The sequence below is a fragment of the Temnothorax longispinosus genome, unplaced genomic scaffold, assembly GCF_030848805.1.
Source record: "Temnothorax longispinosus isolate EJ_2023e unplaced genomic scaffold, Tlon_JGU_v1 HiC_scaffold_28, whole genome shotgun sequence".
Classification (NCBI taxonomy): Eukaryota; Metazoa; Arthropoda; class Insecta; order Hymenoptera; family Formicidae; genus Temnothorax; species Temnothorax longispinosus.
In genome coordinates this window covers 9,882-29,291 of record NW_027270100.1, presented here as the reverse complement: position 1 = coordinate 29,291, position 19,410 = coordinate 9,882, and the positions used below count along the sequence as shown (strand labels likewise).

Genomic DNA, 19,410 nt, shown 5'->3' with positions numbered 1-19,410 from the left:
GCTGCTTTAAGAACGCGTGCTCGTGTCAGCTGAGTGATTGTCGTAACAGTCAATTTAAAGAGTGATTGTTATATTATAATATCCCAGGTAGCAAAATGATATCTAAAAGATATCTAAAAGTTAACCGAAAAAGGACTAGGATGACTTTTTAGTTGGCTAAAAAGATTCCTGTTTGACAACAAAATTGTGTCTCATGATTACTTAAACGGCACGTAATGGATATCCGTACGCTAACTGTCGATGTCCATATGCTAACTGTTAAGGCAACTTATAGCGTTTACCAAATTGGCAACATATGGTCAACCTGTATCAGTTGCCAATAGGTCAACGTAAAGTTACCGAATTGCTATACCAAAATGCTGTACAGAAATGGCTGTCATTCAACAGATGTCTTATAGATGTCCAAAAGATTAACGAAATGGCATCTAAACGGCACGAATAAATGATGTCCAAAAGATATCTTATTTATGGAATATATAGGACAGGGACAGGTGAACAATAAATGATAAAAGTTTATTATTATCTGAAATCTGGATGTACACAATATAAAGTTAATTGTATTATCTAAAATTATAAGTACACAGTTAACAATCAACTAGTATATTTTATAACATAAAGTTGATATAATTATAATTAATATAATATATATTATATCAACTTTATATTTTATTATAAAATATATCAGTTGATTGTAACCTGTGTACTAAATAATTTTAGATAATACAATTAACTTTACATTGTGTACATCCATATTTCAGATAACAATAAACTTTTATCATATAGTATATAATACAATTAATATAAATCCATATTTCACACTATTATTTATATATATATATTTGGAACTTTGATAAATATTACTTATTAAACATCCTTACATCTAGAAGCTTAATATTATTTCGCGTGGTAAATTATCGTATCGCATTTTATTCAACTAATGAGCAACATGGACATTTAGAGTAAACTTATCGCTATGAGCAATGTTACGTGATGTGGGCGCTAACATTCGTATAACTGGACGGGCTACGGAGTAAAATGTCATTATCTCAGGCCAAATTAAGCCGCCTTCAATTCTACGACAATAATCGGACTCTCCTTAAAGTATTAATTCACTCTATTAATAAACAGAATTTGTGATGCCGTTAATCGTTAGTGACAATCATTAATAGAATCTATTAATATCTATTAATCATTAATATTATTAATATCTATCAATGTATTAATTAATTATAATTTATTTATTATTAATCACTAATCAATGTATCGTCATTAATACGCCAACAATATAATCTTAATAATAATTTATTATTATTAATAAAATCTGCGATAAACATTTTATATTAATTATATAACTCATTAGAAAATCTGACAATTTTTACGAATGTTAGCTCGCGTTATTATTATATTCGTGAAATAAACGATTAATTCTTAGCTAATTAGACACTATCGTGCTGACGAAGTTACGACAAAGTTACAAGTATCAAATCGCCGTGTAGTGTGAACGAGTTGTACCTATGGCAGAGATAAAGCTTGTTTATTAGCAAAGATCTGAAGCATACTTCCATTTATCGACTTTTCGTTGATGTAACAACGAGCAAAGATAAATTCGAAGCTTAATCAATTACAATAAAAACGTGTGCTGGCGCTAAATATTTCAGTGATAATGCTCTATCAACTAATCAATCAATCAAAAATAAATACCCTATAAAACTTTCGTGTACATGGGATATTGTATGCGAGCCATTGAATACTATATTGATATTTTGTGTTTGTATGTGTATGTATGTGTGTGTGTGTGCGCGCGCGCGCACGTGCGTCTAAGCACGTGCTAATATTATTCAGATATAAATGTAAATGAGATCGTGTAAATAATGAAGCATAAAATCACTCTAATCGTCTCACTATTAGAGCAACTTCAATATTTATCTTATAAAAAAAGGCACGCGTGACGCATATTATAGACACAGGTACAGTAATATATATCTTGTACATAAACAAACAAATCTCACATGAGCAAAACACAGTTGCATATAAACAACATTATCACATCCACTTATTTTATATGAATATTAGGAACTTTTTGATATCTATATTTATCTTATTTAAAAAAAGGTACGCGTGATGCATATAGACGCAGGTACAGTGTAATATATATATATCTACCAAATACAATGCTGAATCCATATCACTGATGTTGAAGATTTTGACGTTCACGACGTTTATTTTCTGCTTTTTTTCGATCGCCCCCACGGCGAAGCCACTCGGCGATTCGGTCTTCGACAGTTTTGATTTTTGTCCCTTCAAATGTGTTACGTACAACATCTGTAAAAGTAGACTATGAGACGTGGTAACTTTTTTACGGCGAAGAACTTAACAAAAGTGTTATATGCCATGTACATACATACCAATTATGACATATGGAAACGTGAACTTGGAGATTTTTGGTTTGTTCTCAGCTCCAAGGGTCCAAACGACTTGTTGAGTTAAATCATCCGTTATAACTACTTCCATTGCATATTTCACTGCTTTTTGAACTGATTTTCCGCCGATGTCTTGAATTTTTTTCATCTAGAAAATATCAACAATTTAAGAAACTTAATTAAATATTGACGAAACGATGTATCAGCACAGTTTCACAATACTCGTATACGTACAAATTGATCTCGCATTTGTCCATTGTCTTTGAGATCACGATCGAATCTTTGTAATTCGTTAATATCAGTGAATGGCATCTGGGGGAGAAGTGCATAATGATGACGATCTATACGCTCCACTGGGTTATCATTTCTTCGCCCTACTTCCAGCAACTCATTTAGTTTTTGTAGAATGCAATTCTCAAAATCCTTTCGTTCCTGTCTACAACCATCTGAAAAATAATATAATTAATACCCACTCGGCATGTTATATTGCTGAAATATTAAAATGTTCGGGAATGGTGCAGAAATAAAAATACATATTATTTTAATACGTGCTTATAATATTGTACATTATTTTAAACATTTCAGCTTTCATTTTCTGTCAGTAAGTGCCTAATGTCTCGGGAAACTCAGGATCCCAAAAACCTTTAAAAAAATTATATTTATTATATATATATATATATATATATATATATATATATATATATATATAACAGAAAAAAGTGATAATCAAATAAAATATTATATTAAATAAAATATTATACCTTCTGGTGTATTTGGTCGCTCATATTTGTGTCGATGTCGCGAGCATTGATTCTTCCGTTTTTGTATTTCTTCTTCTGACAATGACAACATCTTGTAATACTAAAAATCAAATATCATGAATTACTTTTTTATGACAAAAATATTTATATTTTTTTATTTTTCTTTATATGTATATATATATATATATATATATTAATATATCTTATATAACTATATACTATTAATATTGCATTACTTCTCTGCATTCCCAGCAATCCTGGCCCTTCAACTTTGCTCTGTCAGCTTTACATCGCATGTTAAGCTGCTTTGGAATATCCTTCCTTTTTGAGCATCTGTAAACAATGTTTTCATTAGATACATAAAAGCAACTTACATTACCACAATTGTTAAGTAATATTTACACATTAAACTTATCTAGTTACCTCTTTTTCTTAAGTGGCTTGTTTTCTGTGTCATCCAAATTGAAATCCATGTTATTATTTATATTTGCACTAGTTTCAATAGTGTTGTTCACTATAAGTGTTGCAGCACTATTTTCAGTAACAGTTTCACTATTTTTGACTGAATAAAATGCAAGTCGAGATTGTTTCGGTCTCTTCTTTAAATGGGCGAATATTGACGGACTTGTTGGCTGATTATTTTTGTGCAAAGATTTATATGCCTCTAATGAACTATAAGTTTCCGTATCGGAATCTAATTCCAATATGCTTTCTTGGACTATAAAATGACATGTACATATTCATCGATGAAATAAAAGAAAGGAGAAGAGGAATGCTTCGAAGCACTTGTAGAGTTAAGCGGATCACAACCATAAAAATATAAAACAGATATATACAGATATAGAATTTGTAATACTTACTGCAGCATACTGCAGCATCGTGTGGATGTATTTCTGGTCTGTCTTCTCGATTGACAATTACTTCGTCACCTTGATTATTATTTTCTTCATCATTTTCAACTACTTCATCATTTTCACGTACTTCATCATTTTCAACTACTTCATCATTTCCAACTACTTCATCATTGCTGCTGTCTTCCAAAAATTCTGTATACGTATATTCATCATCTACAGAGTAAAATATCTTCGTGTTGATTTATTCCATTTTGAATATAATGCTGGGACAGTTTATCAATGCTTACCTTGCTCTTCTGCAGTTTCCGCATTGTCCTCCAGATATTCTAAGATAGTCTGGTCTTGGTGTAAGGATGAAGAAGTGGAAATTTTTTGCGCACTGCGTTTCTGCGATTGCGACACGTACTTTTTGTTCGCGTTTTGCACCGGTGCTACAGAACTGTTTTCAATTATTTGAACGCCGGAATTGTTCAAGATGTTAGCCGTATCTGTTCCTGCTGCAAAAATAAATTACGCCCAACATATTTTTTTTATACACAAAAAATGTAGACCTTATAAGATTCTTATATTTAATACATAAAATGTACCTTTGAATTTGTTGGGCGGGAGATACATGTTTCGGATCTTGATTATCTTCGCTTGAGCTGTGAAATGTAAGAGATAATGTAGAATATTACGACGTATATTGCATAATCTTTCCAATCGACAAGTATAAACTTACATATTCCTTTTGATGCTTGCGATGGCATCGATCTTTTCTGCTTATTGTGGTGTTTCTGAATAGCTGCCATATCCTACACAGTATGTAGGTATAAATATTTCATAATGGCCAGTTTTTTTTTTTTCAGTACAGTTGAATATCATATTTTAGCGTGAGACAATAAGAAATAGCACCATGCAAAGTGTAACCCTGACTCTTTGAGAGACACAAGTATGTAGATATTTCATAATAGCCATTTTTTTTTAAGTACAGTTAAATATCATATTTTAACGGGAGACAATAAGAAATAGCACCATGCAAAGTGGAACCTGGAACCCTGACCCTTTGAGAGACACAATAATCACGCGTGACAGAGGGGAACAAGTGTAATCACATCAAAATGTACTAGCATCGAAATGGAACAATGTTATAAATAAACGACCAAGAACACAATGCGGCCAATACCATATACAAACGTGTATCAATAAAATCAAAATTAAATCAAGCAACAGGCTCATATCCACACATATCTATATCAAACCTGTGAATTGACCAATAAAATATGTAGATCTGTGATGTGAAATATAGGTTGTCGGGAAAATCTGAAAAGAAAGCGTGGACGCTTTCGCCAATTCCTCTGATGTAAAGAATCGGGATGTGTCATGATATATGTTTTAAATCTGTAAATATAAATAGTACGTCACAAAAAAAAATATTGTACTATAGAGAACGTAGTCTCATCCATAAAATAAACATTTGGCAATGCGGCAATAAAATGAATCGTAACGTGTAAAGTGCAGATTAGTATAATAAAATGGACATAAAAAACTACAGGATATAACGTCTATTTATGTGTCGCTGTGAATTAAAGGGAAAACATACACAGAATCAGCGTCGTACGGAACAACAAAGCCTTTTCGGTCAATTTCGTCTATGTTCCATGTTTGAAGTTCAGAAAGCTCACGTCCATCGAAAATGCCTAAATTGCGAGAATCGCACGGATAATCAGCAATAGAATGAGTGTTGATAAATTGGCGACCAACAATAACAGGAATTTCCTTGTAGCAGCATATATGTTCTACGAGAACAACGCTGTTATTCGATAGATAGCAACAATTGTTAGGACTTTTGTCAGTTAGCAAAAAGTCTTGAAATTGGATTTCCTGATGGAAATTGGTATATCCCGGCGGTAATTGATGGTCATCTAACCGATTCTTCCTTTTGTTTAAGTAACTGTAACCAGTTTTCGAGTTGTCTGAAGGTATAAGATGGATTGATCGTTCTGTTATTCTTTTTATGAATTGCGCTAAAGGTTGGGCACCACCTTTGATCATTAATTTAATTTTTTGCAAAAAATTTTCAAACGGAAAGCAACTGAAAGAGTCAAGGGGCCCGTGATTTAGAACATCCTCTGGAATATGAATTAAATTGTGAATGTTGTAAATTAATGTTTCTTCTCCATACAAGAGTTCCATGTTATCTACGAAGTAGATCATAAGATCTTGGGCATAGCTGTTATTGCGTACACATTCTCTTGGATCACAAAGAATTCTAACGGCACAGTTGAGAACATTAAAATGTATGATCTGAGGTTTACTTAATAAATGCTGAAGAACCACGGGTCCCAAATACAACAGGAACAATCGGAACTCTGTCGCTTTCCACTGAGCGACTTCTTCCAAAGAACGCGGATGTCGTGAAAATTCTGCTGGAACAGATTTAGCTAACTTGCGATAAAAATCGTTAAATGCGGCAAGCTTAGCTAATGCTTCCTCGGATTTTCCCATAGCGCGGATCCAAAGTAAAAGAAGTTTTTTCATCGTTCCTAAGCACAACAGGTGCATATAATCGAGAGGGAATTGCTTTATCATATCAATAATACCTATGATTTCAAAAGGAGACATGATATTCAGAAATGCAGCAGGTAATCCTTCTCTGAAAGTCGCATTAGTTCTCAAAGTTGAATCCTTCTCTAGAAATATTCGTCGTCCATTCACAGTTTTACCAGGTTGAATGCATTTGGCACAACGGCTATTATGAACGGGAAAACAAGAGATAAAATTTCGTGCAGGAGTATCAGCAAGGATTGCGTTCAATCGTACAAAATAGCTTCGATTTTCGTAAATAAAACCCTCATTGTACAATTTTATGTACTCTGTGAGAAATGCTTGTAGAAATTGAGCAGCGGATGAAGGCTTTTTATTTCCATGAAACGCTCCAATAACGAATGGTTCGACAAACTGAGTTCCAACAACTTTACCTAATATGGGCCACAACTGACTCTTAGAACTCTTTGATAGAGGTAGTCCATCGATATTAATGTTAATTTGGAGAATCACAGAAATTTCCGTGTCAGAATTACGCTGCAGCAATACATTATACTTTCTCAACTATTCCTTCAGTGCCCTTTCTAAGCCATAATGAACATAAGTGCCTCCAGCGAGAGCCTGTATATCAGTTCTGTTTGGCGTGTCACATAATGTCCTAGCATCAGACGGAAGCTCAGGATGACCAAATTTCTTTAACCCTCTCAAAAGATCGTTCACAACGGATTGAGGTATTTTGTTTTGGATTGCCCAATGAGCAAGAAAATCTTAAAGATTAGTTATACTAGTGGGACGAGTGATAGTCGATTGAGCCTGATTCTCCAACTGGATATCTGTATTAGTCAGTGTCGGTCTTTCATTGATTAGCAAATTGAGATCTTCTGCGTCATCAAAGCGTTCAAAGAAATCATCAATTTGATGACAAACGTCATCAGGAATATTAGAAGCACGAGCTGTTGGCGGTGAGCATGAGGGAGGACGAGTAGGACTAGACGCAGCATTATTTGCTGCATTTGCCAGGTAAGCGAGATCTGCTTGCACAAGGGCGCGGATTCGTCGCTTTTGCTGTTGTTGTGAGAGCTTAAGGAACGGTTTCATCCGTCTTAACGGAGGTCCCATAATGGCATAATCTATAATGTATCGCAATTAATAACTCTTCAACTATTAAATATAATAAAACACGGAATAGATCAGTATTATTACTGTATATACTCACAACTTTTTCCAGATGTGGAGAAAAATATTATAAAAATAGTGTACGTCCCTTTACTTTATTTATTACTGCCTGTATAACTCGGTATAACCTGAAAAGTACACGTGTATTTTATATAGTCACGCTTTATGATATATGCATGTATATATATACTAAAAATATATAAAAAGCGAAAGTATATACTTACACGTTATTAATTACACACTTTTTATCAATTTGTCTCTTTCGTGATGGAATAAAATATCGCATACGTATACGCGCGGCGCAATATCTCTCGACTTATTCTAGATATTTCCATAACCAAGAAGATGTCGTAAAAATGATAACTTTCCTACATCGTTTTAATGACGTCAATAATGCCACTACAACATGATATCTAATTGGTGACATCTTTTGGATTGCAACAAAAGGCAGAAACTTCGCTACCGATAGATACCTTTTGGACAACTTTTATAAAGATACTTTTGGATAACATTAAATTGATGATTTTTCGATGCCTTAAAACAGCCATCTATCGGATAAAGTAAAATGGTGACTTTAGGATAACAGGTTTTTCTTTCCATTAAGATATCATAAAAAAGACATCATTCGGATAACAGTAAACGAGATATCAATTTAAAGGCATCCATTGGTCATCTTATGGTAAAATCATAAAGGCAACCTTAAAACGACAACTTATAGATACCTTTTTGACATTAATGCTACCTGGGATTGTTTTTAGATGCTGGGCACTTCTAGCAATAAGGATAGAAATCGAAAAATTTATGCGGCTGGAATATAGCGGTGATTATACCGTCAGACGTGACATCTCCCTCCTTAGGGAAGTTCGGTCCCCGAACTTTTTAGTAAGTATCAATTCGCGGTTGTGTTATATAAAGTATAGTTGTTATGTATGGTTAATTATTATTTTTCGTTAATATTTAGGATGTATGGTGGTATGAAAGCTATGCTATTACGGTTGGATTTATATGGACTATCTATTCCTTAGGTATTATTATTAATGATTATTGCCTATTATTATTCATTATATATATATATATATATATATATATATATATATGTATATATATATGTGTGTGTCAGCGTACTCTTTCCCCTTTCCTATTCTAAGTACGTGTATATAAATCAGAGTTAAAATTATTAGTATAAAATTAAGATTAGATATTGCTGATTGCTACGATTTATTTTTCAAAATACTTATTTTAAGGGAATTAGGATCTTCCACCGTGCTTATTAAATGTAATCGTATATTCGTTATATAAATTTTATTATTTTATTTCAAACCTTTCACCATGTACATATAATAAGTATTAGTATGGTTAATATTTTCTGATAAATTTAGTATTATAATAAGGTCGCTCGCTAATGTTTATTATGATCGCAAATGGAGGTTACTCTTTTATTATTCGAAGTAACCCTAGCACTAATACAAATGTGCTTAGTAATAGAACAGTTCCCTCTAAACAGTACACTGTAAAAAACCGATTGGTAATTTTATAAGACTGGATATATGTAACGCAAGATATTCGATAAGCATTTTTTAAATGTATAGTATGTATGTTAAATGATATTTGTATATAAAAGAAATAATAGCATTATAGCTTCGTACAAACGTATTTTTATAAGTATGTATCGTTTAACGCGTCCCGCGAGGGATAACCGCCTCGCATAGAATCTGATACGTTAAGTATTCGGTACGTCCCTGCAAATCTATTATTGTGGTGCGGCACTCTTGGCAGTTTATGGCGCGTTTGGTTTTTATCAGCAATTTATAACACCGGCCGCAATGTAAAGTCGTATGAACAAAGGTGCGCGAAATTAGATGTAATTGCCGCCATACGGCATTTGGCCTATTGAAAATACAAAACGTATGTTCACTCGTTGCGCAATCTGAGCATAACGCGAGTTCTGCGGCGACTTGCGCATACCACGCCGAATGACAAATAAAATCATATGCCGGTCGCACTTGCGAATCCGATTAATCACGATAATAAATAGGTATCGGTAACGGTAGTTGTGTAGGAGGGGGTGGCCCTGTGGTATAGGAAGCATAGGGCGCTCACCTATTACATAATGTCTATATGCAGGTTCGGCGAAGTGGTCATATGATGCTGATGGCTCTCCTAGAGCAAGTGGACTGCTCACTGATGCGTTCAGCCCGCTCAGGGATCGTGATCCTCGGCTGCTGCTTGCTTCAGCTCGTACAGATGATGCCATTGCCACGTACTCGTGGCTCGTCTGAGTCGCTGGGATGTTGGCATAAGGGGGCGGAGGTCTAGAAACGTCAGGCAGTCTAATGGTTCCTGTCGTTTCGCTGCCCAGGCTGATGTCATCGACGGGAGACTCTCGATTGATCTCGTCGAGCACTTCGTCCAACAGGTTCTCCATTCCTGGGGACATCGCTGCTTCGACGGATGCTACTGACATCCGCGGCACGTCGTAGATGGTGTTTGCAGGTGTCGGTGGACGCTGAGGTCGAGAGAAGACCTCTGGATCAGTTGGGAAGGGCCAGTCACGGTCCATGTTGGGATGGACGTCGACGCCAGGAGATCTGGTGTCGCGTTCCGGTGGTCCTCGCTGCATTGGAATTGGCGATCGTCGATACGATTGTGCTGCACTTAGGTCCATCGGTAGATTTTCATCGATTCCAGGCATGGTTAAAATAATCCGGCGAAGTCGTCTCAGTATCCTATGCCAACGTCTGTAATTGTTGCTATGATTATAGCTACTCCTTCTCATCCTGTAAAGTGAGCACCAACCAAAGACTAAATTTTGGTACGGAGTCGTGTGATTTGGTCACTTACGAGTTATTGCTGTGTTTCGTGCGTCTCTGCTTCTTGTACTTCTTCTCGCAAATTATACCGGAGTGTTTTCATTCTTGAGCCAGACTGTTCGCATTCAGGCTCGGTGTCTCGGCTTTTATTCTCTACTGAAGAGCAAGGGTAGGTCCCTTGGTTCCTTTGTCACGGTAGCATTGTGCATAAAATAAATTCGCAGTACTGCTGATCCAAGAAGTCCTGCTTATCACTCAAATAATGACTACAAGTATTCCGAGAACATTCATGCCCCATCCTACTGCGCTATAGGTGATGAGTCTTTCCCTAATGAAAATTCTCTTATGAGAACTCATACGATCTCTCTTACGAGATCTTAAATGAAAACGCATATGAGATATTCAACCAAAACATCATATGACAGCGCATACGAGATCTCAATCAATATTGCATATGAGATATCATATAGTATCACATATGAGATATCATTTAATATTATTAAAAAATTTTTATATGACATCGCATACAATAGGGCACTGCGTTCGGAAACGTCACCCGGGTACACACGGGTATACTCACTCGCTGAGATAGAAAGAGAAGGCAGTATACTCGTACGCTCTCGGGTGACGTTCTGAACGCAGCCTATCACATGCGATGCCATATAAAATTGCATGTAACATCTATTTCTTATATAAAAGTGTAACATAAATCTAATGAAAATAGATTTAGCTGTAATATTTTTTTAACAATATCATTTTATATCATAAAAGATATATTTTATTTGATATAGGAAAATAAGATCTAATGCATAATATAATGCAATTTATGACGGTTTTATTAATAAATTTGTTTCAAAAAAATATTTTTGTAGATATATTTATATTTAATTATTTTTTATAATTGAAAGAATTTATGAAAAAGGAAAAAAATTAAACACCCAATATAATGTAAGTATAAATTTATTAATTTTCAAGAAATGCATAATTTCAAGACAAACAAATTATCTCTCATTAGTATTCAACATAAAGTATATCTTTCTTAGTAAATTACTATTATCTGTAAACATTGCAAATGAGATTGATTGAAAACATTAACATATAACCCACTACCCTATTGTTTTTAATTGGTACTAATACTTATGATGTATAACATCACATTTTAAAATCATGTACGTACAATTATTATGAGAATGACTAGTCCTTCTCATAATGTTAATGAAAGAAATAATAACATTCCAATTTCCAAATTAAAATGTCATTTTGTTTTTAATTATATTCCAATATTTTTTATAAATTTTTATTTTTTTAAATTTTGAACTTAAGGTGATTGGGCCATGTACCATATGAGTCAATATAAGGCCTAAAATTTATTTTAAGAAAAACCATTTTTATGGATATATTCTAGACACTTGTATAATTACTGATTTTATAATGTAACTTTTCATTCGATGACGTATCAATTTATCTACTGATAAATGTAAACAGTTCAAGATTTGACTTCAGTTGACATTCGTACAAGAGAAATGTCGCGACATTGCATCTCTTCGCTGTAGGCAGCTATCATGCCAGTGCCATGTGTTTGAGTGAGGTTATGTATTGTGTTTATGTTGAAAAATAATGTAAGGTAACAAACAATTTCGATAACGGGAGATTTGCTTGCAAAAGAATAGTGCTGTGGAAAGAAAACACTACACGGCGCGGCGTTGCCACATGTCCACGTCGCGTACAGCTGATCGAAAGGCCGACAAGAAACGCGACGATTCATCAACTTTTGATTGAATTTTTGGCCTTATTACACGTCAACGTCGTTTTGTCTTATACTTAACAAGTGCTAGAAGAATCAAATAATGTTATTTTCAGTTTTTTGAACTTGTTTCTTTACAGACAGTGAGTGAACTTCTCGAAAAATGTATGATTCCGGTACAATTTCCCATAAAACCTATGAAAAATGCCAACTTTGAGATTTAATATCTCAAAAACTAGACGTCAGATCTTCTCAAAATTGCAAATTTAAGCGTATTTAGGTTTTTTTTATAACATATTTAATTCGGATTTTTTTCTTTGACATGCTCTGATGGCCCAATCACCTTAAGATTTTAAAAAATCTTGGAAAATTTTTAACCTCGTTGAAATACTTAAAACGATACTCACGTAAAGAAAGATCGGCGGTAAACTGTACTGCTAGAGCTAGAATGCCACGATTGCCACGGCCACTTGATCTCTGTTATTGTTTTGGTCGTCGACTGTCGCAGTCGCGGGCAACTGTGTGATGTGAGAAATGTTAGGAATATCGATAAAGAAATAAATAATTGTCATTTCGTAAATGCTTGAATGCTTGACACATATTTTATTACAAAGATATAAATTTCATTACAAAACAATTAATAAAAAGTCTTATCTTCATACAAACAGAATTGAAAGTAGCACATTGTAAATCCAAATATGTTATTTCTACACGCATAAACGTCTAAAAATGACAGGTTTTACTGGAGCTTGTTTTGTTTTGTTACGTGTTAAATAAACACGTTGAATTAAAACTTAAATTGTAATTAAATGAAATTAAAAGTTAATTTAATACGTTCAACCGTGTTAAATGACAGTTAAAATAACACACTTGAATTTGCAGTGCAGTCATACCAGTCATATTAATATTTTACAGTTTACGTTACCGCATCCACAAGTCCCGTTATATCTATAATCGTATAATCCATTACGCTCAACTGATGTAAGACAATAATTGTCGACTCTACAATTAGAAAATGGTCACTTAGGATTTTTAAATTATTATAAATATAAGCATGAGACATTCCGGAGTGTCGGCTATCAGTCTTTTGGAGTTTGTTTCGTGAAGACACGTCGCGATTCGCAGTTGTAGTTCGTACAGTTATCTCTGCGTCCCTTCCGTTGCATTTATTAAACGTAAAATTCCATTTAACTGGTTTTCTTTCATTTCGCACACGCAACGTTTACTTCAGCATAAAACAGCCTTCAGTTTGTATCCTCTTCAGTCGTACTTTTTTTACGTATATCTGGTACGAACAGACTTTGGTAGATAACTACATACTGATTATGATAATACACGCGCTCTGGCCCGAGGACTCTGTGTGGTCTAAAACAAGCGAATGGGTTTTTTTCACTAAAGACGATGTCGATGTACACAAAAAAGACATACGATGTGTTTTATATACTCACTATAAAGTAATACAATATAAAACTTTGGTAACAAAATATAAGAACTTAAATAAAAACTTTTTCATAATCTAATTTTCGGATATCTCTAATTTTATATCCGATGTGTTTGTTCATATAACGAAGAATTCTTTTTTTCTTTGTAGAATGATGAAATATTTCGTCAAGGTAATCTTTAAATAATCCTAAAATAAAATTGAATTATTTGAAGTAATGTATCATTATTCGATTTGCAACTGAAAATCAATACTTACGACGCAAATTTTTATATTTTCTTGGCGTAAAGCATTTTCGAGGGGATCGACGATAGACGTAAGAGCCTATTACGTTTTGTTTTCTGCCATCAGCCTTTAACCATGTGCATTAAATATTAAAACAAAAAAATTTTACTCTAAAATAAAAATCATTTGCATGGAATGCAGGACAAATGAAAAAATAAATAACTCTGTTATGTAATACTTATTTCATTATATGGTAGATCTATTTCTATATATATGACCTTCTAGTTAATTATTATCAAGTCAGTATTAGGTATTTATTTATGAAGAAAGATCGGTTTGGTTACAAAATTTATAAACACAGTTTACACAAAGAGAAACTTCCGGACAGGTCAAAAAATTAGTTGCTAAGTTTGACAAGCAACGTCTGTTTGTGGCGAGGAAGAGGCTAGTATATATATATATACTATCTAGCTTTAACGAAAATCACAACTTCTATAAAGCAGGGCATACACCAGCATACACACGTGTGTGTGCCCTGCTTTAACAAAAATCACAACTTCTATAAAGCAGGGCATACACACGTGTGTATGTGCCCTGCTTTAACGAAAATCATTAAACAGTTACATCGTGCAGAATAACCAAGCATCTCGATTCAAGCAGTTAGGTCTCACGCTGAGAGTTTCATTAGTGTAATTATGCGTGGGAAGCACACACACACACACACACACGGGGGAGTGCAAGGGGGGGGCCTTCGGCCCCCCCCTCCCCCGCACCCACCCCGTCGGTAGGCAGCGTGGACCTCGCTTTACAACATAAAGTACATGCTAAGTTGTAAAGCAAAATTATAAAGCACATGCATGGAGGGGTGCAAGGGGGCTTACATGCGTGAGCGCACGTGAACAGAAAGGCTTTTCTCCCCTGCACCCTCCCCCATGCATGTACTTTATAATTTTGTTTTACAACTTAGCATGTACTTTATGTTGTAAAGCGAGGTCCACGCTGCCTACCGACGGGGTGGGTGCGGGGGAGTGGGGGGCCGAAGGCCCCCTTCTCGCACCCCCCCGTGTGTGTGTGTGTGTGTGTGTGTGTGCTTCCCACGCATAATTAAACTAATGAAACTCCCAGCGTGAGACCTAACTGCTTGAATCGAGATGCTTGGTTATTCTGCACGATTGATTCATTTAAAATCGGCGTAGTTTTACATGCGCGTGCGACCACTGAGCATGCGCATATGGCCGCAGGGCACGTTCAGTGTTGCTACATGTCGTCGGTTCAACTTTGACGATTAATATCTCGCGTCGCGGGGCAGAGCGACACTTTTTTCTGCCAGATTCGTTCGTTTCATGCAAAAACGCGTCGATTAAGCCTAATTGCATCGATTTCTGTGCTGAGGTAGCTAAACTGAAGATTTACCCTTATTTAGCGCAGCTTAGCCCACGGAGATTTAGCATTGTCGACATTGCCCACTTAGAACCGAGCAAAGTCCGCAATGTGATAATCGTTGCTGACATTGCCATCGCTGGATGGGCAGTGTTAACTTTGCCCACATCAAACCGGGCAATGTCCGCTAATAAACTACTTTGCCGAGTCGCGTTGTGCAATGCTGACATTGCCCGGGCAATGCCGACACTGCACACCATGCTGACTTTGCCCGTAACATATATATATATATATATATATATATATATATATATATATATTTGTTGCGCTCGTTCGCGCGTTCGCTGCTCACTCACTCGCGCACACACACTCGCGAACGCGGCGCGCAATTCCGTTGCCGGGAATAAGTACTCTTGGATGAAAGAGAACTGGTTTAATCAGCAAATATAGTTTTTACAATAGAGCTCGTGAACACGTCCGAACGGTCCAGCTGTTCAAGAACAAAATCCACAGTCATTCGGAAAATCAATAAATCAATAAATTAAATATGTCCCGTTGTCAAGGGACGCGCTTCGACTCGAAGCTTCCGCAGAGCGCAGCCAAGTTCAGCCCACAGGTAACGGGTGTCACGGCACGGGCGCAACACTGCCCTCCCTCTTCGAGATTGTCGTCCCGACAATCCAGAAGGGCAGCCCTTCAGCGGTCACATTTTCGGGACTTCGAGACGAATTCCTGCCCTACCCCGAGCTGCTGCTGCGGGTTACCGGGCTCTGTCCCTTGAGTCTTCTCCCTCGGAAGCGTTCGGTCCTCTCGACCTCCTCCTCCGCGAATCTCCTGTCTCGGCTCTTCCTGGGGGAAAGCTGGCCAGGCTCCCCCCTCGCCGGCTTCAGGACGACTCCTCTTGTACCGCTTCTTCCCAGCCCAACGTGGACCTCTTTCTGTTCCCGGCGCTGAATCCTCTTGAATCTTCGGAAAAACCACGGTCAAAAACCGTGGGCGAGGCGGTCTTCATTAAGGATTTCGGGCGTTCTTGTAGCCTCTAATGCCTTCGCCTAGGTCAAACGTTCCCTCTCTCTTTCTCTCCTTCTGCGAAAATAAACATAAAACGCAGTAACTCGAACAACAACAACAAAAAAATTAAACTAAATTTAATCTTTATCGGGCTCCGATCTACTCCATTTCCCTAATCAAATAAGGAGCCAGCCTGTCGGCATGAACTACCTTCTTCTTTCGAGAAGGTGACCTCTGGATGCAATAAACGACATCACTTAACTTCTTTACTACGGAGAAAGGCCCTTCCCAATTTCCTTGCAACTTTGGAGCCCTTCCCTTCTCCCTTCGAGGATTGAAAAACCAAACCTTTTGTCCCTGTTCAAAGAGGGTTTGTCTGGCACTACGGTCGTACCAGGTCTTTACCCGAGAAGACTTGACTTCTATCCGTCCCCTAACACCTGAATGAATTTCTTCAAGTTTCTTTCTCAAGCACCCAATATAATTCCCTACTGATTGAGACTTCTCAGGATTTGGTGGACTCCCTTGGAGCAAATCAAGAGGCAGCCTCAGGTCTCGGGCAAAATAAAGTTCTGCGGGAGTAACACCAGTAGACTCATGTTTGGATGACCTATAGGCAAGTAAGAACATGGGTACCCAACGATCCCAATCCTTCTGATTTTCAGAAATGTATTTTGCTAAATAATTTGTTATGGTTTGATGCTGACGCTCAACCTGTCCATCTGACTGGGGATGCAAAGCCGTGGTCCTTGTTTTTCTTATTCCAAGAAGAACCATTAATTCAGCGAAGAGTTTTGACTCGAAATTCTTCCCCTGATCTGTGTGGACTTCTTCAGGAACTCCATGCCTAGAAACAAACTGGCTGACAAAAACATCCGCCACAGTCTTTGCCCTGATATTCCTAAGCGGAAAAGCTTCCACCCATTTCGTGAAACAGTCCACGACGACTAAGAGATACTTATTTCCAGAATGAGTTGTCGGGAGGGGACCAAGGATATCCATCTGCACTCTAACAAGCGGAGCCCCGACGTTATAGACCTGAAGAGGAGATTTCCCCTTTCCCAAAGGGCCTTTTTTGGCTATGCAAATATCGCAAGACTTGCACCAATTCTCGACATCCTGCTTGTAAGTCGCCCAATAGAAGCGTTTTCGGATCTTCTCCAGGGTTTTGTTCACCCCGAAATGACCACCCGAAGAGGAATCGTGAGCCTCTTTCAGAATTTCTTTCACGCGTTTGCGAGGAACAACAAGTTGGAGAAGACTTGATTTCAAATTAGGAGCCTCCCATTTCCGAAAAAGAACTCCGTCCTTTAGGATAAGTGTATCCCAATAAGCCCAGTAGATTCGAATAGCAATCCCTTTTGCGATTATCTCGGAGCGCGGAGGACGTTCCCCCGCCTCCTTGGCTCGAAGAAAGATCGCAATTTCAGGGTCTTCCTCCTGATCCCTATGCCAGCCCTCAAGATTCTCCCCCCCGAGAGCTATTCGAGCAACGGACTTTACTTGCTCTTGAGCACTCTTTTCCTCTACCTTGGTGCAGTACCCACAGCCGTACATCTCACATTGTCGTCTAGACAACCCGTCGGCATTTTTGTGGGCCTGTCCCTTCCGATATTGAATCTCGAATTCGTACTGCTGGAGTCTCTCCAGCCAACGTGCCAACTGCCCCTCTAATTCCTTGAAGGACATCAACCACCTTAAAAAAGCGTGATCCGTGCGGATCGAAAATTTCCGTCCCAAAAGATAATGACGAAATGATTTAATGGAATCTACAATAGCAAGAAGTTCCCGCCGGGTTACACAATAGTTACGCTCAGTTTTGCTAAGCACGCGACTAAAATAGGCAATTACTCTCTCCTCTCCTTCTTGCCTTTGCGAAAGAACTGCGCCGATGCCTACATTAGAGGCATCGGTATCTAAAACGAACTCCCCCTCCTCATTTGGAAAAATAAGAACCGGGGTAGCAGACAAGACCTGTTTCAATTTTTCAAAAGCATCCTGCCATTCCTTTCCCCAAACAAATTTAGAACAGTTTTCTGTAAGTGAGTACAAGGGTTTTGCTAATGAAGAAAACCCTTTCACAAATCTTCGGTAATACGAGGTAAATCCCAGGAAGCTTCGCAATTGCTTCCTATTATGTGGGACTGGCCAGTTACTCACCGCAGAAATTTTCTCAGGGTCCGTGGTAATACCCTCCGCCGAGACTATATGTCCCAAATACTTTACGCTCCTCCCGAAAAGAACACATTTTTTTGGATTTACCTTAAGGTTCACTTCCCGAAAACGTTGGAGAATTTTTTTTAAATTGTCCAACATCTCTGAAAAACTCTTTCCGAAAATAATCACATCGTCCAAATAAACCAAGCAAATTTTCCCCAAGAACTCCCTTAAAACTTTTCCCATTAAACGTTGAAATGTCGCGGGGGCATTACACAAACCAAAAGGCATTACGGTAAATTGCCACAGCCCGTTTCCGATGGAAAAAGCGGTTTTCTCACGATCTTCTGGGCGAACTTTTACCTGCCAGTACCCGCTTTTCAAGTCTAAAATGGAAAACCACGAGTTACCTGCGAGTTGATCGAAGATATCATCAATCCTTGGGAGCGGAAAGGAATCTTTCTTAGTAATGGCATTTACTCCCCTGTAATCTACACAAAATCTTATCGTCCCATCCTTCTTTCTCACCAAAACAACAGGCGAGACCCAAGGGCTTTGGGATTCCTCTATTACTCCCTTTTTCCTCATGTCCTCAATTATTTGATTCACTTCACCACGCATTCGGATTGGAACACGACGAGGGACCTGTTTTATTGGGGAGGAATTTTCCACATTTATGGCATGATAAATTTCATCGCAGTTGCCCGCAATAATTTCATCGGAAAACACATCCTGATATTCATTTAAAAAAAAAAAAAAAACGTTTTTCTGGGTTTCATCAAGGTTTACTGAATCCCTCTCGTAGAGTTCTTTTAAAAAGGGCAAAACTTTTTCAGAAGAGTTTACTACCCGAGAACAATCATAAATCCTTATTTTCTCTTTGAATTCTAGATTTCTCAAAGGAA

The 19,410-nt window shown here is 37.1% G+C and overlaps 1 protein-coding gene and 1 long non-coding RNA gene across 8 annotated transcripts; both read right to left on the bottom strand.

Annotated features, from left to right (window-relative positions):
- Positions 1-821: 821 nt before the first annotated feature.
- LOC139824167 (uncharacterized) lies at positions 822-8,158 on the bottom strand. Of its 6 annotated transcripts, XR_011735023.1 has the most exons (16): positions 7,962-8,083; positions 7,778-7,865; positions 5,618-7,691; positions 5,277-5,415; positions 4,757-4,829; positions 4,623-4,679; positions 4,323-4,532; positions 4,042-4,248; positions 3,605-3,899; positions 3,418-3,514; positions 3,182-3,281; positions 2,655-2,866; positions 2,406-2,568; positions 2,164-2,322; positions 1,253-1,512; positions 822-1,208 (listed from the first exon to the last, which is right to left on the bottom strand). XR_011735023.1 is itself a non-coding variant. In XM_071796659.1 (15 exons), exons 3-14 carry the CDS (start codon positions 6,637-6,639, stop codon positions 2,186-2,188), a joined length of 2,712 nt encoding a protein of 903 aa, XP_071652760.1. In that variant the 5' UTR covers positions 6,640-7,691; positions 7,778-7,865; positions 7,962-8,083; the 3' UTR covers positions 822-1,512; positions 2,164-2,185. The 6 variants fall into 6 exon arrangements, 5 of the variants coding, with proteins under 5 accessions (XP_071652760.1, XP_071652761.1, XP_071652764.1 ...); XM_071796659.1 differs by having other exon boundaries at positions 822-1,512; XM_071796660.1 differs by having other exon boundaries at positions 822-1,512; positions 3,605-3,629.
- Positions 8,159-9,112: 954 nt separating this feature from the next.
- On the bottom strand, positions 9,113-14,560 carry LOC139824164 (uncharacterized). 2 transcript variants are annotated; one of them, XR_011735021.1, is made up of 5 exons: positions 13,991-14,560; positions 13,740-13,921; positions 12,699-13,656; positions 10,579-10,875; positions 9,113-10,514 (listed from the first exon to the last, which is right to left on the bottom strand). It is a non-coding gene; the product is annotated as an uncharacterized lncRNA (long non-coding RNA). The 2 variants fall into 2 exon arrangements; XR_011735022.1 differs by having other exon boundaries at positions 9,113-10,475.
- Between the last annotated feature and the right edge of the window lie 4,850 nt (positions 14,561-19,410).